General features: G+C 45.8%; 1 protein-coding gene across 1 annotated transcript in view; it reads left to right on the top strand.

The window, feature by feature from the left end:
* The window catches only part of C4_1H8orf82 (chromosome 4_1 C8orf82 homolog), a 226,257-nt gene that overhangs the window by 28,046 nt on the left and 175,006 nt on the right, over positions 1 to 23,205 (top strand). Inside the window, exon 2 of the mRNA XM_086966338.1 lies at positions 17,298 to 17,346. Within this exon, the coding sequence (XP_086822464.1) occupies positions 17,298 to 17,346 (49 nt within the window). The remainder of the gene's footprint in view (positions 1 to 17,297; positions 17,347 to 23,205) is intronic.

Genomic DNA, 23,205 nt, shown 5'->3' with positions numbered 1-23,205 from the left:
CTACCCCTCCTAACACCCTGACAATGATCGGTGGGGATTTTAATACCACTTTTGAACCCTTTGGGTTGGATGATGCGCACTTAGCAGAGGATGAGGACGCTAGGTGGGGAGTTCCTCAGCTTGGTACTAAACCCATAAGGAAGTGGATCGAGGCCGCAATTCAGTTAAAGTGCCTCTGTTTGGGAAACCAGCTGAGGGCGGCCAACGGGCGCACATTGTCAGACAAAATGGGAAAGGAAACTTTTGATAATGGTGTTAGGGCAAGCAACATTGACTATTTATTGGTCCCCCTTGGCTTGTGGTCTACCCTTCAGGATATGGTGGTGGTGACCCATATTGAAAGTGACCACAATCCCTTGACTGCATTGTTTAACCTGGGTTTACAGGAAGGGGTTGAGGCTCATAGGGGTCTCTCTCCTCGAGCTTTAGTTTTGGCAAATGATGAGCGCCACCTTAAGTGGTGTCAAATTGTTGAACATCAGGAAATTATTTGCAAAATTGAGGGAGATTTGGAAGGGGCACTAGAGGCTCTGGAGGAAGCTACCCGGAAGGGGTTCCCCTTCAATCTACTCTTAGAAGCTCATATCGTGTTTTTTACCAAACTTAAAACCTATTTTTGTAAACCGAGCTCAGGTAAAAGAAGAATTTTGACAAAGGAACTGGAGAGCTGGTACGATGGTTCGTGCCGCCAAGCTAGGGGAGAGTTGGGACAAGCCCTAAAAACGAAAGACATGGGCACAATAAGGTTGGCCCGTGCGAATTATAGGCTCAAGCAACACATAGCCAAAAGGGACTGGGAAGAGGCCAAGTGGCAGGATCTCAAAGTCGCATGTAGTGCAAAGAACCCCAAACTCTTTTGGGAAATTTTTAAATGGGACAGAGGAGGGAATCGTGAGAGCCCCCAAAACAATGTTGACCAAAACGCCTGGATTGCTTTTTTTAAGCCCCAATACGCTAGTCGGGCGACGGGGAACAATGTTGGAGCATTTGATTATACATTCTATAAGGATGCTGTCTTCACTGTGGGTGATGTGGATAGGGCATTCGACCTTGTCACAGAGGGACGGGCTACCGGCATGGATTGTGTCCCCGCAGATCTATTTTTAAATAATAGAGGACGATGGCGGACCTATATTTTATATGTGGCGAACGCCATAGCCCAAGGGATGGAAGTCCCTAAATCATGGAAAGGGGCTGAAATAGTGCTGGTCTATAAAAAAGGGGATAAGTCACTTGCAAGTAACTACAGGCCAATTAGTTTGATTGACTGTATGCAAAAAATCATGGGGCGGCTGGTTTTGGGCCGAATCCAGAACTGGATGGATAATGATAACATATTAAGTCACCTCCAGGCTGGTTTTCGCCCAAAAACAAGTACCATAGACCAGGTTTTACGCTTCATTATTTTATATTGGAGCACCGTGGTCTTGGTAAATGGCTCCCTGTACGCAATCTTTGTAGATTTAAGGGCAGCTTTTGACTTGGTCCCACGCCACACATTGTGGGAAGTCCTAGCGGAGCAGGGGATGGCCCCAGAATTGCTGAGTTTGGTCGTCCGTCTGCATGAGGGTACGTTTGCTAGGGTTCGGTGGGGTTGCCAGGGAGAGGTTACAGAGCCATTCCCGGTGGAGCGGGGAGTGAGGCAAGGCTGCGTTATGGCGCCGACCTTGTTCTCGCTCTTTGTGAACGGGGTGGCGGATTACCTCTCCCTGGTCCCGACCGATGCCCCTGCAATGTCTGGTGAGCGGGTCTCGATCCTCATGTTTGCGGACGACACCCTCATCATTTCCAAAACACCTAGTGGGCTGCAGAATGCGTTGAAGCGTTTTGAAGATTTCTGCCTCGATAGGGGCCTAGAAATAAATACTGAAAAAACGAAATTTATGGTTCTTACTGCCCGCAACACGCAGGGGTCTGCCAGACTATTCAGAGGGAAGATTTATATGAATGGGTCCCCGTTGGAGCGGGTGGATGCATTCACCTACCTGGGTGTTACCCTCCAGAGTAATCTGGGATGGTCAAGCCAACTGGACATTGCAGTGCTTAAACATCGTCAGCAGGCAGGCACTCTTCTGAAAAAATTCTCCTCATCACTAACAAAGCCCATTAGCCCCTTAATGGAAGTTTACAGGTTGAAGGTGCTAAGTTCAGCCCTTTACGGAGCCGAACTTTGGGGATTTGAGGATTTAAGAAAGTTGACGCTGGCAGAAAAGGAATTTTTGCGCAAAGCAACCAGTGTTCCCATAAGTACCCCGCTAATTCCACTAATGTGGGATCTCGGAAAAAAGGCGGTGCAAGATCAAGCATTCTTAAGGCCATTATTGTATTGGCGCCGCCTGTGGACTACGGAAGAATTACAGCATTACGCTGTGGGTCTGAGGGAGATAATGGTTAAGGATTTTTGCCATAAAATTCATTGGCTGAGGGCCATCCGGTCTCTACTCCTTAAATAGGGTATGAGGGAGCTATGGGATGACCCGGAAAATGCCTTATTTCCCTCTAGAAAAAAATTAAAAGAAAAGTATTGGGAGATGGTGATTACAGACATGAAGGTAAAGGGATTCTCCTTGCACTTAACAGAACGGTTCTTGGAAATTAAGGATCGACCAAAGCTGGAATTATACTGGGACATTATTGGGAAACAGTTGGACCGTAAGCTCTATTTCCAACTTAGAGTAGGTTCCCTCCCAGTAAAGTCTTTTACAGCTAAATGGGCAGGGGAAAACGGTAATGATAGATGCCCTAAGTGTGGGGAGGAGCAAGAGTCACTAAGCCATTTCCCATTCTTCTGTCCTTTGTATACTGCCCCTAGATCGTTGTGGAACAAGCCTGTATGCAAACTATTAGATATACAAAGACACAGGGAGGCTTTAAGAATTTTATGTACAGACCCAACACCTCTAATTGCTCTGGCTGTGGCCAAATTTTTGAAATGGGCTTGGGTAATTCGCAGAAAACATATAGCGGTAGGCATGTGACTTCTAAGCTTTCTATACCCATAAATATTGGGGGCTATTGATTTGAGATTTTTGTTTAATACTCCTCTGGCCCCAAATGTACTTTATCAGATTGTTTTTAGGATTCATGAATTAATGTAAAATGATATTCGGCATTAGTCTATTGTAGTTTAATATCTTTTTAATATTTATTGTATATGTTTAAATGGATTTTTTAATCAAAACTGTGATTTTATGTACACTTTTATGACCTAAATCGTCGAATAAAGTTTATAAATTGAATTGAAATTGGCATGGCTACTGGGGTCTAGGGATGGCTTTTTTAGGAGGGGGAGAACCATCGCCTGTTTCCATGCTTGCGGCACAATTCCCGTTTCCAGCGACCGATTGAGAATAGGATTGGCAATCGGATTGACGACATGTGCGATTTTAGGTAAAAACTTAGCTGGGCATGGATCAAGCGGGGAGCCGGATCTCATTTTAGACAAACTTTCCAGAGAGGATTGAGGCTCAATGGAGGGAAAAGTCATCAGAATGGGCTGTCCAGTGGTCGCTACAGGAGTACCAGGTCCTGGATTACGCACACCCCCTACCACCGCAGCTCGAAAAGTATCCTGGATGCTAATGATCTTATTCGCAAAGAAGCTTGCCAGTTGGAATACCCAAGGTTCCGAAAAGGAGCACTTGGGTGTAGTGGCGGCCGGTGAAGTAATTTCCTTCACCACCAAGAAAACTTCTTTGCTGGTGTTGATGGCCTCCTCAATTCGTCTGGCAAAGTAGGCTTTTTTCTCCAGATAGATTTCCCTATGGTAGGCCTTCATCCTGCACTTATATGCCTCCTTCAGAGGTTCCAGATAGCTTACTCTCCATGCTCTTTCTGCTTTCTTACAAATCCTACGGCTGGAATTAAGCTGTGGTAAACCATGGAGCAGAAGCACGGGACGCGGCCTTAAAGGCCCGCTCGGCGGCGCCAGCTCCTTCAAACAGCGTGCAAGCCACATTTGGAAGAGATTAATATCTGCCTCTATGTCACCCAACAGCAGACAAGGGTGGTTCATAAGATATTGGTCAACCATGTCTGGTGATACTTTATGGAAGGCACGGGGAATCTGTGATGAATGCCCTTTATCCCTAATGGTGGGGCTGGATTTATGCAGAATATCAAAGGTCACCAGCATATGGTCCGACCAAAGTACTGGCAAAGGGGGGGAAACTCTAATGAGGGCGGTAGAGAAAATTTGGTCCAGCGTATGTCCCTTGTTGTGCGTTGGTAACGCCAGGTAAGCAAGCAGTAAGCCCAGAGGCTCAGTGGAGTCTAGAAGCTTGATCGTATCTACAGCCTCCACTTCATCAAAGTGGATGTTGAAATCGCCGAGGAGTATGCAGTGTTTAAATTGCACGCACAGTGACGAGATCACAGAGGAGAGTCCCTCATGGAAAGATCCAATGGGGCCCGGAGGTCTATAGACCAACAGTCCCACACAGGATTGGGCTGGTGACAATGACAAGCAGAATCCCAATGCTTCTGCCCCCTGAATGTCCTCTGTTGGTATAATAGAGCATTTAAAGCGCCTGTCTATCACTAGAGCGACGCCCCCGCCTCTGCCCGAGCTCCGGTCTTTCCTTAACATATAGTAATTAGGGGGCAGAGCATTGGCGATGTCCGGCCCAGACGCCTCACCGAGCCATGTTTCTGTCAGGAAGAGACAGGCTTGTTTAGAGTCAGACAGAAGATTGAATAGGTCCTGGGCATGTTTGCTCACTGACCGAGTGTTCACAAGGGCACAGCTAAAGGTATGTTTAAAATGATCCGTCCCTGACGTTGGGGCACCTGCATGCCCCAGATCCCAGGTATTTCCTGCCGGCAGGACTTCGCTAAGTGACCAGCCACATCCGGGACAGTCAGAGTTGCCCTCAAAAAAGTGGCCCTGAGGTGTACAATCACTACTACAGGGGCGTCTCAGGCTCAAAAGTCGCGCTGAAGAATACCTAAGTAGTGAGTTCTGGGCCCGTCTCAGGAGGTCACAAGACCGGCCGCTCCCGTCTGCCTCCGGGACGCTGACAGGCGCAGACGGGCTTTCTTTGGGCACTCCTTCGTCGCGGTAAAGGCGCGCCCGCTGACCGCGTCCGCTGCGCGGAGGTGTGGACATCTTAATTTATGCGCTTCAGCGCGAGGGCCTCCCTTCTTCCCCACAGCTAGAGCGCTAACCTGCCTCCACCCCAAGATGGCCGCTGACAATTGCCGGCCGCCTCCGAGTCCCAGAACCACTCAGCACCTACTCGGCTGAGAGGGGGCACTACAGTGGCAGTAAGTGGCGAAAATGAAATTAAATGCGTGCGCAAATAAAATTTAATGCGTGCTTTAAAATTCGGCGATCTTACAGCTTTATTAAATCAAAGCCTAAATACAGATGCAGTTAAAACAAAGAGCTAACTCCCGGCTTCCGCCTCAGGAGTGAAATGCGATGCACTAGGTTTGACCAGAGCCTTCAGCTTGGCTCAATTTATGCGCTTCAGCGCGAGGGCCTCCCTTCTTCCCCACAGCTAGAGCGCTAACCTGCCTCCACCCGAAGATGGCCGCTGACAATTGCCGGCCGACTCCGAGCCACAGAACCACTCAGCACCTACTCGGCTGAGAGGGGTCACTACAGTGGCAGTAAGTGGCGAAAATGAAATTAAATGCGTGCGCAAATAAAATTGAATGCATGCTTTAAAATTCGGCGATCTTACAGCTTTATTAAATCAAAGCCTAAATACAGATGCAGTTAAAACAAAGAGCTAACTCCCGGCTTCCGCCTCAGGAGTGAAATGCGATGCACTAGGTGTGATGCCCTCATCCCCCAAGCACTGATCCAAGAGAACCCACAGCTCATCCAACTCCTTAACCACCACCACAACTGTCTGTTCTTTTGTAAGGTTTTTTGAAAGAGTGTTACCTGGTTTGAGAGATGTAGGTTTGCTCTCCAGTGAGCATCATCGACAAGAGCCATAGGTCCTAAGTGACTACATCAGCCAGTTCTGGCTCTTTAGCCAAAAGAAAAATGCATGTTGGGAGCCTTGGGCTAGTAGTATTTGCAGCTAGGATGTTTATCTGTCAATCGGGAGGTAATTCATATCATAGTTTAATGATAGCCATACATATTAAAGATAACATAATGAATCTAGGAGAGAGGATGTAGCCTTACGGCTAGAGCGGTCGACCTCAAAGCTGGGTAACCAGGTTCGTATCTCGGCAATGACGCTCAACATCCTGTGATTCTGGGCAAATCACTCAATCTCCCCGTGCCTAACAAAAATGAATGTGTCCTCATGCAACGCAACTGGTGCTATGTAAATCGCTCTGATAACCAATGTCTCGGGTCTAGTTCGCGCTATTTAAAACTCAAAAATAAAAATAAATCTACTTTGAACTGCTCTACAAAGTCACTGGATACCTTGGAAATCTAACAGGCCTGCATCTCTCATGAATTTATGTTGGCTACCCATGACTTACATTGTTAAAATTGAAACTACAAATCAGAATACTGCATTCTGCATCAAGTTTAAACTTCTTCTGATTGACACAGTGTCAGAACCCCTTTCAGGGGGCCACGGGGAACGCAAGGGCTACTGGTCCCAACTATGTTGGATAAAGTCGTATACTCCTGATGTCCTGTGGCACGACCTACTATGGATCCGGACAACTGGGGCAAGTACCCCTTCTACACTTGACTCCCAATGTTAGCTGTGGACGAGCAGTCCAAGGCTCCCTATGTGGTGGGGGGAGAGTGTAAATACAAGTTAGTGAACCCTACTCCTAACTCAAAGTGCATTCAGCAATGTCAATAAATTGATGTCCAGTCAAATACTTGTTTTTATATTAAAAATAAGTATTTTATTTCTAAAGCTATACATTCAAAGAAGTACTTCGACATTCATAAGCAGTAATACAATCCCGTTGAGGCCTGGGCTCTGGTGTTTAACTGGCAAGTCTCTGTCCCATACTCTTTCTTGTAAGATTGCCAGGGTTATTCTCTATTCACTTGTGTCCACATCTAAGGAATGCTTACTAGTAGGCCTCACTCAAGAGTACACTCCGACTCTTAGAAAACAGTCAAAAATGTCTGTGGTTCTGCAGCACCTTTAGTAGCACGGCCCGGCAGGCCTGTACCAAGTCGTACCCACTCCAGCAGAGAGGTAAGGATCAGCGCCTCAGCGGGGGCCAGACTGCATTGTTCCTGGCTTCCATCAACGCTGTAAGTTCAGAACTCCCCAACCGGAAGGAGGGGGGAGATTTTTATTCCTGGTGCTCCCTATCTGGTCCCAGAGATGAGGTGAAGTCCTCCGGAGTCCTTGGGAAAGTTCAGGGGAAAGTCTCAACCATTGACCTGCAGCTTTAGTTTTCCAGGCAAAGGCCTGAACGTTACAGTTCCTGGTACTGACAGCCCCTTCTGGCATACGGGTTTGCCACAGTACCTGCTGCCAAGGTGTTGGTCTTCACTGCACAGCCACCTAAAGTATGGCAGCCCCTTCTTGCATACGGGGTTGCCTCTAAGGGGCGCACAGGTCTTGGCGTTTTGTCTTCAGCAATTACCTCCACTGTGGTCCCTCCTTGCATACAGGATCATCGCAACGAGGCAGTATGGGTTTTGTGCTCCTTGCACTGCACTTGATTCACGCCTAAGTTCACGGTGGTCCTCTCCTGACAGGGGTCGGCGAATTGCTCTTGCACTGGGCAATGACCCGTTTAGTGCATACCTCGCAACAGAAGTCCTCACAGAAGGGGTCCCCACTTGACTTCGCTCCCTTCTACACTCTCCTATTCCTCATACTGGTCTTGGCAAGCAGACAGGGGCTGTGCTGTACGGCAGGTGGCCTTGGTTTTTCTGGATAATGTCCCCTCACCCAGCAAGGAGACTAACAGGCCTTGGCCCCTAGTCCTGGTCACAGGTAGAAATCTTGCGCGGCTTCCCCTCCCACACAGTCCCTCTGGCTGCGTGAAAGATTACACGTTTTTGGTGTCTCAACCTCCCCTTTTTATAGTACATTTCCAGACATCAAATGTTATTTAGGGTCTTTGAAGATTTTATGTCGGGGTTCTGCTTCTTTAGAAATACACCCTTCTTTCCTCTCTTCTTCCTCTTGAAAGGCTGTCTGTCACAGCAGGAGAGACTCTGAAACTAAGTTAAGCACACAGCTGCAGAATGTTTAAAAAGGTGACTGAGCCTGTTGGCCTCACTCCATTGACACAGGTTAAAAGGGAGCTGTTCACTCCTACTGATCATTGCACAGTATGCTGCCACCACCGCGCTTGTGCTGCATAACTCTTGGTGAAGGCATCCCACCACTATGAGAGTGGCGCTTTGGGCACCCCTCCCAGTCCAACAAGACCACAATCTAGGAGACAGGCCTATATCATAGCACGCACACATGATCCATGTTTGCCTGTGACAACAAAATAAGCATTAGGGATCCAGTCAATAGTATAGTTGGGCGCTCAGGGCAGGGATACACGTCCATTACCATGCAGAGGACTTTTTCCGTCCCAATAGTCTTTTTAATAGCATGTATAGAACTGTGTGCAGTCTGGTTCCAAAAAAGGATCAAAACTTATTTAGGTGAGTCCTGAATCTGCTTCAGCCATGTGTTTATCTGTTAAAAGCATGCATAATGTAACACTGACAGACATATAGTAGAAACGCAACAACACAGTCCCTCTTAGTCCCTCAAATATGCTCAATAAACAATTAATTCCAATTGCATTGACTTTAAACTAGATCCCTGTTAGTTTCATATGTTTCAGAACTAATCCAGATTGGTGTTGAAGAAGTGGTTATTACTCCAGGGCAAGGTATTAGCAGGGTCTTTTGCATCTGCACTGTGTCAGGTTTCACAGATGTTCTTTGACAGAGTATGAGGACAACATGCTCTGCTCTCCAGAACTTGCATGAGCCAGTACACAATGAAATGCTACACAAAGAATTAAATGCTAAAGGAAGGGGCATTGGTAGTGATAGAGAAAAGAGAAAGAAAGAAAGTCTCAGTTTTATTATGTATTATCTCTCTAAGTACAGGTCTTTCGGAATAGGGTTTCCACTATCAGGCATTTAAAGCACACAACTATGTAAATGAGACACAGATATCATTAACTCAGTTAAGGGGATATGAATTCACACACAATACATCTTTTTTTTTTTTTGTACTTTATTTTCCCAATTTTGCATACAGGAATAAAATGATAAGTACATTGCAGAGTATAATATCGGCAGCATTAAGAAGAGTATGTACATCATACCAAGCGTAAACAATAGAAGCTATTGATGTAAATGGAATATGCATTGCGAGCATATATCAATGACAGGTTAAATGCGAACAAAGCAGAGATTTGTAACATTGTGAGAATACGGTTCCCAAAGAAACGGCAACGTCGCCTGCAACACAACAACACCAGTGGAAGTTGTCGAATGCTGATCATTAATACAGACATATGTACCAAAACTCTCATCTAGCCGACCCCCTCAGGGACAATACTGTGTGACGTCTGTGAGTGATGATCAGAGCTGTTCTTGGCAATGTATTCCCTATATGGGACCCAAATGTCCACTGGTCGGGACGAGCTAGGAATCTGAGTGAAGTATTCCTCGCAGTTAACGTTACAGAATGCTAAACTACTAAGCCATGCTTTGAGTGTTGGGGATCTCTTGCTGCCCCATAACAGAGCAACTTCCCTTTTGGCCAACAGGAAGCCCCAGTGCTGCTAGTTTTCTTACTGTCTGAGGGAAATTGGCCACGTAACCCAGCAATGCGATCTCAGGGGTGGGGACTAGCAGCATGGAGAGTATGTCGCCTAGTGTGGGATGTATCAAGGACCAGTATTGGTGTATTTTAGGGCACGTCTAAGAGAGGTGAGCAAAATCCGCAAAAGGAGCCCCACACTCTGACAATGGTGGGCCTATTGGGGTCAATTCTTTGTGAGTGTGCCGGTGTATGATAGATTCTCCGAAGAACCTTAAAATGAAGGAGTTTGTGCCTGCTGTTTAAAGAAATCTCCTTTGTTGCCCTACAGCACTGTTCCCATTGGTTGTCAGTAATGGACTTACCCAGATCCACCTCCCACGCAGCACGCACCTTAGTGTCAGAGATAGGCATGGACGCACTACACTGCTTGTATAGTTTAGAGAACAAATGGGCACCAGTAGGTTGTTGGATAAGCAGCGTCAATGGGGGGGGGGTCGGTTCAGGGGCCATCTGGAAGGAAGGGAATGTGGCCCGAAGCATGGATTGTACACGTGTCAAAACGAAGGTGTCCATAAAAGAGCATTCAGAGAATCGGATATTTTCTAACACAGAGAAAGCGTGGCCTTCGGGAAATAGGTCTCCTACCGTGCGAATGTGGAATTTTTCCAGCGTGCGTTGAATTAGTATCTCTCTCGTTATCGGACACAGAGAGGGGTTAGGTAAAGGTAGTGCTGGTGAGTACAGCCGGTCAAGGCCCAACAGTCTACGCAATCTGTCCGATGCCCAGCTCGTGGTCAGTACCGTTTGAATGTCGTGGGGGTCACGAGGGAATCCAGTAGGTAAAATAGTGGAAAGGTGACGAGGAAGCATCAGGTCGGCTTCCGGCTTAAGATATGGGATGCGAGCGTCACATGTGCCATGTGCTTAACAGCATTGTGCTATCAGATAATATAGATAAAAGTCTGGGACCCTAAAACCCCCCCTGGCATATGGCAGGGTCAGAATCCGCCAGCTTACCCGAGGTGTCTTATCCCCTCAGACGAGGCGCAATAATAATAAACGTAACTGCGAAAAGAAAGTTTTGGTGAGCGGGATGGGAATGTTATTAAAAAAGTACAAGCACCGTGGGAGGACTACCATTTTAATTATGGCGATTCTCCCAGCCAAAGACGATGGCAACCGCAGCCACTGAGATTCAAGGGAGTCGATCGCCCTAGCATAATTTAGCCTATTCATGGTAGTGGTAACTTGATGGACTTCGACACCAAGATATTTAACCGCGTCTTGGCACCACTCAAGCGGAAATGCGCTAGTCCAGGTATTTGTGCTGGCTATTAGTGGAAAAATAACTGACTTGTGCCAATTGATGTGGAGCCCGGAGAATTTACCGAAGCGAATTATTTCTAAAATGAGGGGTTCGAGATTCAGTTGGGGCATCCTAACACATAATATAGTGTCAACTACATAGAGCGAGATTAAAAGGGGGCCAGTGCAAAACTGTAGGCCACGATGAAGGTGTTTTTCTTGGAAATGGCGAAACAGGGGATCCATTGCCAAAATAAAAAACAGTGGGGATAGGGGGCAGCCCTATCGTGTGCCCCGGGACAAAGTGAAAGGGGCGGAAATAGTGCTGTTCAGACGCAATCTAGCAGTTGACTCGGTGTATAACAAAGCCTCTGTGGAGACAAAGTACTCGGGCATGCCCATATGTCTCATGACGGACAGGAAAAAAGGCCATTCAAGGGAATCAAATGCCTTCTCCGCATCAAGGAGGATGGCGGCAGCAGGCGTGGCGGGGTCGATCGTGTGCAAGACAGTAAACAATGTCCTCAGATTGAGGGAAGTGGACTGATGTGGCACAAAGCTTGACTGCGCTAGTGAAATTATGGATTCCATTAATAAGGACAGGCGAATCGCAATTACCTTGGCTAGTATTTTGTAATCAAGGTTCAATAAAGATAACGGCCTATAAGAGCTACACAGATTAGGGTCTCTGCCGGGCCTAGGAAGGAGAATAATGACCGCTTCTCTGAATGTTGGAGGAAGGTGGCCTACTTCTCGCGCCTCAGCATACACCTCCAACAACCGTGGAACCAAGATATCTTTGTATGCTTCATAAAACTCGTCGGAAAAGCCATCAAGGCCAGGAGCTGAGGAGCCTCGCAATGCATCGATGGCCTCTAGTATACTGTCCTGGGTAATGGGAACAGCCAAAAAGTCCTGCATGTATCTTTCTAAATAGACCATAGCAATCTCTGCCAGGTAGTTCCCTTGATCCCGCAAATCTCCAGAGATTCTGGACGTATATAATGCCTTGTTATATGCAAGAAAGGAATTGCATATGTCTGGGGTGGAATGTAGCAAAGTGCCCTGTGGGCCAATGATTTCCGTGATGTAAGATGAGTCCCGAGGGGGCCGCAGAGTCTGAGCCAATAGTCTACCAGGTCGTTTTCCTTCACCATAACGACGCGCAACATTTTGTTTATTTAGGAACAATAACTCACGGTCAGCCGTTTCGCTAAATTCGAGCATCAGCGCCAGGCTTCTAGCTTCCCCTGCACTGGATGCAGTGACCACTAATTCTCGGTCCAAAGCCGCAATGTCTGTTTCAATGCGATTCAAAGTGGAGCGCAGATCTCGTAGCACTCCTGCATGTTTTGCAATACATACTGCTCTGATGTAGGCCTTAAACCCTTCCCTGAGAACCGCCCAAGTGTCTACCGACCCAGTATTAATTTCAAAATAGTCCTCAATGGATTGTCGAACTTCTTCATTAAAAACCGGATCCAATAATGCCTTACCTTGAAAGCGCCATTGCCGTTCATAACCACCCGGTCTGGGAATATTTAGCTTGAGAACGACCGGAGAGTGGTCTGAAAGTTTACGGGGGAGAGTAAGTAGCCCGCCCACCCAGCCTGCAATTCCCGGGGAGACTAACCAATAATCTATTCTGGTCCATGTGTTATGAAACCCTGAATAGTGGGTGAAGTCCGGGAGATGCGGATGTAGTTTGTTTTCAATGTCTATCAAGGAAAAGTGAGTGCATATGTCGTAAAGGGCCTGCCGGGAGCGGGGTTTAGTATCAGGAGAAGTGGAAGTGCTGTCCCTGGCCGGATCTAACAGTAAGTTGAAATCGCCCCCCATTATCAATAGTCCAGGATGAAGTGTGAGGAGCTTCACCTGCAGATCGTGAAAAAAAGATGGGGAGTCTACATTTGGACCATAAACCCCAATAAATGAGATCTTGTGTCCTAGAAGGGTACCTGTAACAATCAAAGTTCGACCCTCAACATCAGTCAAGGTCTTGTGCAGCACAAAGGGGACACGTTTGTGTCTGAATATGGCAACCCCCCTAGAATACAGTCTGTAATTAGAGAAAAATCTGTGGGAACCCCAGTTCTTGGCGATGGGAGAGAGGTCGGAATTGGACAGATGGGTCTCCTGCATACATACAATATCAATGTTATGTCTGACAATATAGTTGAGGACTTGTCGTTGCTTATTAGTGTTGTTTAGACCCCTAACGTTCCATGACATCAGGGAGAGCCCGGATGGGCCGGGCTGATGCCCTAGCTTAACCATTGGAAATCCTAAACAGAGTGGAATCGCAATGCATGCAAATCTTACACCGCAAATGAACAAACTGAGCAGTGATTCTGAAAGAAGCAATAAAATTGACCCCACCCACCACCCAGCCTCTTATTAACCCCAAAGAGGCAAACCCCAACTTTCTTGATCGAACACGAGTGCAGCGTGGAAATTACTATTACAATAGAAAACAAATAAACACATCGCAAAAAGATCGTACAAAACAAATAAATCGTGGTATTCACCATTGGGCGCGGCAACGCCACGCCGGTCGGGCCTAGAGCAATAAGAACTAAACAAGCAGACAGGAAATGAGTGATATCATTAAACACAGCAGAACACAGTGATAAATGCAATAACCAGTCTCGGGATCGGAGAATAGGTCTACGCTGTTTTGCGAACCCCCTTGAGGCGGGGAGCCCGCTCGTGGCAAAACAGCCGCCCCAGAGTGGCTCTTCTTGTATTCATGGCAAAATTCCTGCGCCTCCGTGGGGGTATCAGAGATGTGAAAGCTGCCATCTACATCGACCTTCAACCTCGCCGGGTACAGCATGCCTTATCTAAGGCCCAGGTTCTTCAGGGTAGCCTTGACACCATTGAATTTGCGTCTTGCCTCCTGAACCATGATGGTGAAGTCCGGGAAAAAAGCCATTTTTTTCCCTTGCCACTGGACGTCACCTATGTCTCGAGCCGATCGGAGACCAGCATCTCTACCTCTAAAGTTCATGAGTCTAGCAATGATGGGTCGTGGGGGGAGACCCGGGCGAGGACGGGGCCCCAACCATCTGTGGGCGCGCTCCACCACGAAGCCCTGAGTGAACGTGTCTCTACTGAATAGCTCTGTGAGCAGTTTTTTCCACAAAAACGTCCATACGCCCAGTGGAGGTAGTCTCCGGAACTCCGATGATTCAAATATTATTCCGGTGACTACGGGCCTCTAAGTCCTCATTCTTGATGGCTACGTCTTTGAGGATCTTCTCCATCCTGTCTAGCCTTTTCAGGGAGGCCGAAGCGCCATCTTCGATGTCCGATACCCTTGCCTCAACCACGTCCAGCCTTCGATCGTGTGCCTGAATCTTGGACCCCATATCAGCCAATTTCTTTTCAAGGTCATCAAATCGGCTATCGAGTGACTTGAAACTGGCCCTCATTTTGTTAAGCATGGCTGTCGTGAGTGTGGCAGCGTTCTCCGAGTCTTTTGAGCCCATGGCCACGTTAGCTGGACCACGGGGGGCGTCCGAGTTGGGACGCCCCCCGTGGTTGGGGTCTTTCTTTCCCATTCCGCAGACAGAGGAAGGAAATTTGCTGGTGGACTGGCCAGGCCGCAGTCGCGTGGCAATCAGAGGGTGGAGAGGCGTAGGGAGCGCGTGGGAGGGTGTTTCCGCCAAGGCGCTAAGAAGCAGGAAGAGCATGCGTTGGACGGCGAAAAGGGGCCGTCGTGTCAGGGCCGGGCGACCGAGGGAAGGTGGGCGTGCACACAGAAGGAGTCACTGGCGTGGAGCAGCAGCCCAGAGGCAGGATCCAGGCAAGGCACAGAGGAGAATGCCAGATGGTAACGAGGCAATATGTCAACGACCCACCTCGAAGCAAGAGCGCCAGAGAATGAAGTAAAGGACTGGTCAGAAGGCTTCGGTGGAACTCCTAACACGCAGAGGAGTTGGCGGTGCCCACCCGCACAAGCAGGTAGGCCCTCAGCAGGTGCCGGCGAGTAGGGGAGATCCCAGCATCCTGGGGCAACAGGCGTCCTCAAACGCACATCACTGAGGCGGATATATAGTGTCGCCATCTACACGTCCACGTGTGTCCTCCCTAGGTAGGCAGCCGCCGGCCGCAGCAGGTAGCCGGCCTGCGGGGGGAGGCCGAGGTGGGGGAGAGTCGGCAAGCCCGATAAGGCCCAGCGACGCCACTGCCTCTCGGGGTGTAGGGTCCTCCGCACTAGCCCGCCACGCCCCTCGCCGCAACCCGCAATCGAGGCCCAGGCGCAGAGACGCCGACCGGGCCGGAAAGGACCCGAAAGCGCCCCGTGTATGCCAAGATCAAGCCGCAGCGGGAGGGACGGGGAGGGGGAGAGGCCGCAGGAGCAGCGGGGAATGAGCGCAGGGCAGCACCGGACCCCCACCAGGGCCGCACTCACCGCTAGATCAGGCTGCCGGTTCTTTGTGGGGGGTAGGCCGCAAGGCTGCGCCCGCCCTCAGCGCCGGTTCGGAGCACTCCAGGCCAGCACGCTGCCACCTCCGTCTCGTTTAGGCATCAGGTTGTTCCATCGGTGTCCAGGAGGAGATGGAGGGTGTCTGCCGCAGCTAGAGTGCAATCACATCGGGAAATTTGAAGATTGTAAAGCCCGACCGGTGGAGCTTTAAGCTGAGGCGGCCATCTTGGTTGCCTCCGTGGCCACGCTCCCGCACACAATACATTTATAGAAAAATAGTGGAAGAAATGTTTTTTTTATCTGTGAGGGGGTGTCCTCTTGATAGGTGAAAGCACAGTTCTGATAGAATCTCTGATCAACCCCTGGTAGGTACAGCACAAACAGGAGGCAATCCCCTGAGAGGTGCGTGTTGAGTTCTAGCAGTTAATTTTAGTTTTCATCACTTATCCCTCCAATGTATTCCCAGCTCTGTCTGAGGAATTTTGTGGGGAACCCATCGGAGAACTGAAGGTCTTCAAGTACACAGCTGGATTAAAAAGATGCCTAGCAAAGAGCTCCCTCGTGGAGCCCATTGGGCATTGCAGCACCTGCCTAACAGAAGAACTGCCTGATGATGAATCATGCCACCTTGGTGGGTGAGGGCTTATGCATCCTAAAAAAAATGCTCTGTGGCTTATTACGAATCTTAGGGCCTACGTAGGATTTGCTATGTACATCTATCTTTGAAAGCGCACACTTGATTTGCACAACATTGTTATTGTTAGGGGGGATGTGTGCTGGACCGTTATTTCCTGTCAAACCCTTAATTGTTTTGGGCCATTTATATGGTGCCAAAAGCTCAGAGCGAGATGATCTAGGCCAACACTGTGAAATAGCTTTTCCATTTCGTTTCACTGTGGGGGCACACTAATATGCAGCGTGCCCAAATCTTATTACCACATACCTGTGGGCTTATATGGCACACTTTAGGTTGACTAATAAATACATAAAAATAGGCTTTTTCTAAATCCAAAAGGCATTTTACACTGACATGCGCGACTGCAGTGCATTTAAGCTGCAGCCCAGCCAGAGCACAGTGCTGCTCCTGCCAGACATAAAAAACATATATTTTTGTCATAAATGTGGGTGTTATAACTACACACACTATTCCACATATCACATTTACCGTCCCACTAGTGCAGTTTAGACAGTGGACTACTAGGGAAGTTGAAAAGGCTAAGTAGGAAGTTCCACTGTTCAGCACATGTTTTGGAGGGGTTGAGCAGGCTCTCTACTACTGTTTAGCAAAGTCGTAAAGCAAGCAACAATAGGGTCTAGAAAAAGGATAAAAATTCTGTAGTGAGCATGCAGAAAAGGCAGATTTACTATAGATAGTATTTGTTTGCCGGTTTCAAAACCGCAGGGAACCTAAACCATAAGGAGCAAGGAAGTTTGTGTAACCAATGGTACAAGCCCTGGTTACTAGTAATCCTGGAATCAAGGTGGGCAGAGGAAATAAAGCAAAGTGAGCCAACACAGAATCCGTAAGCTAGGTCAGAAAGTAGGCACCTAGTAATAACCTAGTGAACCGTAAAACACAAAAAGGTGAGGAAACCGTGATGAAGTTCACATCTTAAATACTGCTGCTGCCAACATTCCCACCCCTTGAACCCTTAACATGCCTAGTAATCTCTGCGCCTGAGCCAGGTCAGTCCGCCACAATGTTGGAGGAAGCACCTTACAGTGCTTCCCTGCCATCTCCCATGAGCAAACCAGGATCTTTAAAAACTTTGCGTATTCCTGAAAAACTAGACGTATGAAACGGCATGTAAAACCTGACTGTGGGACGATTGATTAAGCATTCCAAGTCTGACTCTCTCCATTCTTTTTTCTCTCTTGTGTTCCAGCTTTTCCTGGATGATGCCAAGGTGAAGAACTTTATCACATGTTTTAAAGGTATGGGGTATTTTCCTGCTTAATTTCTATGAGTCTGAATATATTGTGCTGTACTGATGGTGTCATGTACTGGTCAGTCATGGGGACCTTTCTAGTTTTCTGGCTGAATAGACCAAAGCATAAGGGCATGTCAAGGATGGGGATATTACCCTCACAGTTTGATTCTTTTTCCTTCTGCCCTTCCATTTGATAAGTATGATAAGCCGGCTAGCAAACCATTACTTACACTTCTGTTCTAAGTCTGTTAGACCGCCATGGACGATGAGGAAGAGTTACCATCTGAGCTCCATAATGCCCCAGTAGCTTTCCAACATGCGACACACTGTTCCTGGGGTTTTATCCTACCACTCACTAATGTTTGGGATGCCAAACAATAGCCTTCCATGTCTGAAACTCACCACTCTCACAGGATCATTTTAATGTGTTCTGTTTGTTTCTGGGGAATTTAGGGTTTGTTGTGATGACAATTACTTGGCAGTAACCCACATAAAAACAGAGCCATCCTTTATTACCTACACTGGGCTTGGCATGAGAAAGATATAACCCTTAATTCAATGTTTGATCAAATTACGAGGAGGTTTTTTTTCCCTATCAGCAGTGCAGCGTCAACAGATGATGGTAGCTAAACTCCTAGCTTTACAGCTGCATAGGAAGCATATTTTTTCCGAGCTTTAAACCACTTTGTGTAAAGAAGCTATTGTCATGCACAGTGGGATGTGGGTAGGCTACAAACGTGCATTCTGCACCTTGTCTAAGATTAGAACTTGGATATAAACTCCTCTGCCTGAAAGCAGGTGGGGACTTCTCCTAAATATTTGCCCGGTTGTAGAATTTTAATAGAGATTCTTTAGTGGGGTTGGATGTGAGTTCTGTTGATTTGCCCTTATGGTTGTCAATAAAAGTAATTCTTCTTGAGATTGGATCAGCTAAGGTTTAGAATGCTGATAATATTAGCTTTACTATTTTTTAAATACTGGCTGTTTGCAATCCTGAGAGAGAATCCTTGAGCTCTGCAATCATGCAGGATAGCCTACTATTTTCTTTTTTTTATTTAATTTTTTTAGTCCTCATCTAGCAAAAAAAGATTTAGAGTATGGAGGAATCAGAGGCCCCATTTCTTTAAATCGACTCTTATTTCTTCGAGATATCCTGTTTACCTTGTCTTTTGAGGCCTCCTTTTCTCCATCTCCTGGCACATGATTTTCGGAGGGGGAAGAGCTAGTCAATTTGACTACTAGGTTCAAGACTCAGCTTGAAATCAATGGTACCTTTACTTAATCATTGGATCCCCTATCCGTTACCAATTTATACTTTTCCCAAATATTCCAGAACCTGTTTTTCTTACTCTGCCGCCCCTGTTTATCTAGTTTATATATCCTTAGGATGGAGTTTAACCAGTTAGAGTACCTTGGTGGTGAGTTTTTTTATCCAATTTATACATATTTCCCTCCTGGCTAAGAGGATTAGTAAGAAGAGGATACTTTCTTGCCCCTTAGACAGTGCGATATTTTGAGAATATTTACAAGACCCAAAAATAATTAGATTCATACTTACCTCAATGGGCTGTTCTATAACATCGGAAAGCGTCTTACCAATCAGGTCCCAGAATTCTTCCAGCCGTGAACACTCTCGGAACATGTGCAGATCATTCGCTCTCTCCATACCGCATTTGGGACACTTCTTTACCATATTATTTTTGAATTTTGACAATTTTTTTGGGGTCCAATATGCTTTATGTATTGCGAACAAGTGATTCTTCTTCAGAGGAGCAGATTTTATCACTCTGCCTGCAATGATGTTCGAAGATTCCCAAAGGTTCCCAATGTGAAGGTTTGGCATAGAATTACCCCAGATGTTTTGAGGGACTTTATATTCTTCTTCTCCTGATCTTATCTAGGGCCAATACCAATATGATATCTCTTTCGTAAAAGGCACAGTGTTTTGGATCTTTTGTTCAATACATTCATCCACTTGAAGGTTTTCTTTTACTTCTTTAAGCCAACTTGTTAATTGATAGTATTTGAATCTCGATAGCGTCCCCTGGGTCTCTCTATCGAGAATTTCCCACTCTGTAATCTTGTTTCCTTTTATCAACTGGCCCCAGTAGATTATATTGGCTTCTTTTAGCGGGTTGATTAGGCTATCCTTTAAACATTCTGGGGATTCCCAAATTGGGGAGTATTTACTGTAATATGGAATTCCCAGGGTAGTTCTTATGTCATACCATATTCTTGCTGCTGATCTTATCATCTTCAATTTGATTTTTTTCAAAAATTTGGCATGTCCAAATTTGTATAAATGGTGGTCGTTTCTGGATCCGATTAGTGCTTTCCAATGAAAAGGCCATTCTTCACTTTTGCCTAGCAGAATCCTTATATTTTTGAACTGGAACGCTTTATAGTATTCCAATAGATCTGGGCTGGCTATGCCTCCTTGTAGCTTGTTTCTTCTCAGCTTTTTCCAGCTAATCCTTACTCCTTTTGACCCCCATATAAAGCAAGCTATTTCCCCTTGTAGTTTTTTGTTCTCATCCTTGTTGAATTCCAATGGGAGTGAATTGAACAGATACGTGCATTTCGGTACTACTGTCATTTTTACTAGGTTTGATTTACCAAGGAAAGATAGGCGTAGGCCTGACCAAGCCTTTAGAAGTCTGCTAATATCCTTATGTACTCTTTTGAAATTTAAACTTGCTATTCCTTCGATATTTTTAATGTACTCATTTCCCAGGTACTTTATTTTGTTCTTCACTAAAGAATGACTCATTGTTCCATTCCATTATTTCTGACTTTGATTTATTTACTTGATAGTCTGAGACTGCTCCAAAATCACTTATGATATTTTCTATTTTTGGAAGGGAGTTGATTAAATTCCCGGTAAATATCATTAAGTCGTCAGCAAACAATGAAACTTTCTTGTCCCATCCCTGAAAATTAAAGGGTATAATCTCTTCATCCGGTCTTAAAAGGCAAGCTAGGGGTTCTATGTAAAAATTAAATAGTAATGTGGACAGGGGGCAACCCTGCCTGGTTCCTCTCTTTATATACACATTTTCAGTAAGTGTCTCATTGACCAATATTCTAGCAGTTGGACCTTTATAGATATTTTTTACAGCTGTCTCGAAATTATTTCCCAGATTGAATTTTGCTATTATGGCGCTCAGAAAGGGCCAACTGACCCTGTCGAACGCTTTGGCAGCGTCGAATGTTATGACTGCCAAAGGTGTATGATTATGGGTTGCAATGTCTATGGTGGCGATAAGTTCATGGGACAATTCGGTGATCTGTCTGCCCTTAATAAAACCCTTTTGATTTGAATGGAATAGGGACCCTGCCACTGCCCCTAATCTTTTTGCCAGAATTTGTGTATACATTTTATAGTCACTGTTTAAGAGGGATATGGGTCTATAGGACTCACACTTAGTGGGGACCTTTCCTGATTTTAATAATTTGCTAACTATAGGTTCATTCCATGATTTAGGAAGTTCTCCATAGTTTAAAAACATTTTGTTGAGAAGGTTTGTGAATGGAGTCAGAACATTCTCTTGGAGCGCCTAGTATATTTCATTAGGTATGGAATCTGGGCCTTCCCTCTTTTTAGTGATTTTATTGCATCCAAGACCTCTTTCTCACTTATTTTTTGGTTCAGTTGTTTCTTTTGTTCCGGGGACGCTTTGGGAATCTCTATTTTTTCAAGCAAGCTCTATATCTGATAGCCAGGACAAGTGATTTCTTACGTGTATAGATTTGGGAAGAAGTCTGCAAATTCCTTCCTTATTTCCCTATTGTCAGAAACATGTCCATTTTGGCCCTCTCGTTGTATTTTATTCACATGATTTCTGGCTCGCTTTGTTCTTGCTTTCCAGGCGAGAATTTTTCCACATCCTTCTCCGTTTTCATAGTTTGAAAGTTTGCTGACCTCCCATCTTTCTTTAACTATTATTTCCAGATAATCAGACATTTCCATTTTCTTTATTCTTACTCTTTCTCTTAGCTCTTCACTCTCTTGAGCGCTCGTGGCCCTTTTTAATTCTCTGTTAAGCCCCATTAAATCCCTTTCAATGTTTTGTATAAAGACTCTTTTCACTCTGTTGTTATGGGCCATTATACCCATTATTTCCGCCCTTCTATAGGCTTTATATGCGTCCCACGTTATTTGTTTCGAGGTTCCTTCTTTGTTTAGGTCAAAGAACTGTGTGTCTCCTCTGCCAGATTAGCCACACTTGATTCATCTAGAAGTATCCGCTTATCCATGGTCCACCTTTGTGGCGTCGGTACCTCTGATATCGCCAAGTTTAGTTGTACCGCGGAGTGGTACGACAAATGTTCTGGGATATGTTTCACCTCTCTTGTATGCTCAGCAAGATTGCAGCTAAGAAGAAAAAAGTCAATTCTGGACTCATGACCTAGCCTTTTATTTTTAAAGGTGAATTTATGTTCTTTATTCCGTTTCTCTTTCCAAATGTCCATTATCTCTAAATCCTTCATGCAGATTCCGACCCAATCTCTCATTTTTGGGGTTGATGGTAGTTTCCCTATCGGGTATCTGTCCTCTTTTGGGTTTAATAGGATGTTGAAATAGCCTCCCATTATTATAGGCTTGTTTACTGTAAGTAGGTGTGAATACAGATCTTGTATTGGTTCTGGATCATCCACATTTGGTCCATAGTATCCCACTACTGTGTATAGATTGTTGAGTATTTTTGCAGTCACACTCGCCCACCTTCCTTTCTTGTCAACTTCTGATCTCTCTATTGTTGCTTTAAGGGATTTCCTAAATATAATCGCCACTCCTTTAACGTTGCAATTTTGATTTGTGTAGATGCAATGGCCTATCCAGCTTTGCTTTTTCCATATAGGTTCCCATTCCTCTTTTGTTAAGTGAGATTCTTGGATTATTAATATCTCACAATCAATGTTTTTTAGGTACTCTAGAATTCTTGATCTTTGGTTTCTCAATCGCAGCCCATTTACATTCCAGGTTAATATGTTGAGCTTTTTTTCCTTCCCTCCTATATTTGTTCTACTCATTCTTGGTCACTTATTTATTTATTTTTTTCCTCTTGCTAGGCAGCCCCTGAACTCCCTCTTGACTTGTTATTAGGACTTTGTTTTTTTGTTTTTTCCCCCAGTTTGCTCCCCACCCTGTGGAATTTTTTTCTTTTTAAGTTTTATTTTTGGTGAGCAATTCCATGGTGTGTACTCCCCCCCCCCCCCCCCTCCCCCTCTCCTGGAGAAGCCTCCCTTTTCTTTCTTCCTTTGGGCATATATGCCCTTGTTTTGAGCTCCCTATCTTAACGTGCGTTCTTAAAGTTAATGTTTCCTCTCATTCCCGCCTTTGCGATTACTTCATATCCATCGAGCGTTTTGAACCTTCTTTTTTATAGAGAGTGAGCTATCACTATTTGTGGGTGCTAGTAGCTGGGCCTTGATTTGTTCCACTAGTCTTTCCACTTCCTTTGGATCCCTTATATTAAACATTTTGTTGTTCCACATGATCCTCAGGGAGGCTGAAAAACACATTTGAACGTTTGCACCTAGTGACTTGAGTTGCGGCATAAGTTGGCCCAGCTCCCACTGTCGGTCTTGTGTGGTTTTTGAGATGTCCGATCTAATCCTGCAAGTCCACCCATCTTTAGAAAATGATGCCGCTTTTAGGCCCTCGCTCAAGATCTTCTCCTTTAGAGCGTATGTCAAAAAATTGATCAAGATTTTCCTGGGGTTTTTCCTTTGTTTACTTTTCCTGAAAGGGTCACGATGAATCCTTTGAATGTCTTCGGCAAAGTTATTGATTTGGTCCAGGGTATCAGTTCTTCCAGGAGCCGAATTGTAAAGCCTTTTATATCCTTCCCTTCCAAAC

The sequence above is a fragment of the Lissotriton vulgaris genome, chromosome 4_1 (genome assembly GCF_964263255.1).
Source record: "Lissotriton vulgaris chromosome 4_1, aLisVul1.2, whole genome shotgun sequence".
NCBI classification, from domain to species: domain Eukaryota; kingdom Metazoa; phylum Chordata; class Amphibia; order Caudata; family Salamandridae; genus Lissotriton; species Lissotriton vulgaris.
The sequence above is the reverse complement of the archived record's forward strand: the minus strand, read 5'-3'. Positions and strand labels throughout refer to the sequence as shown.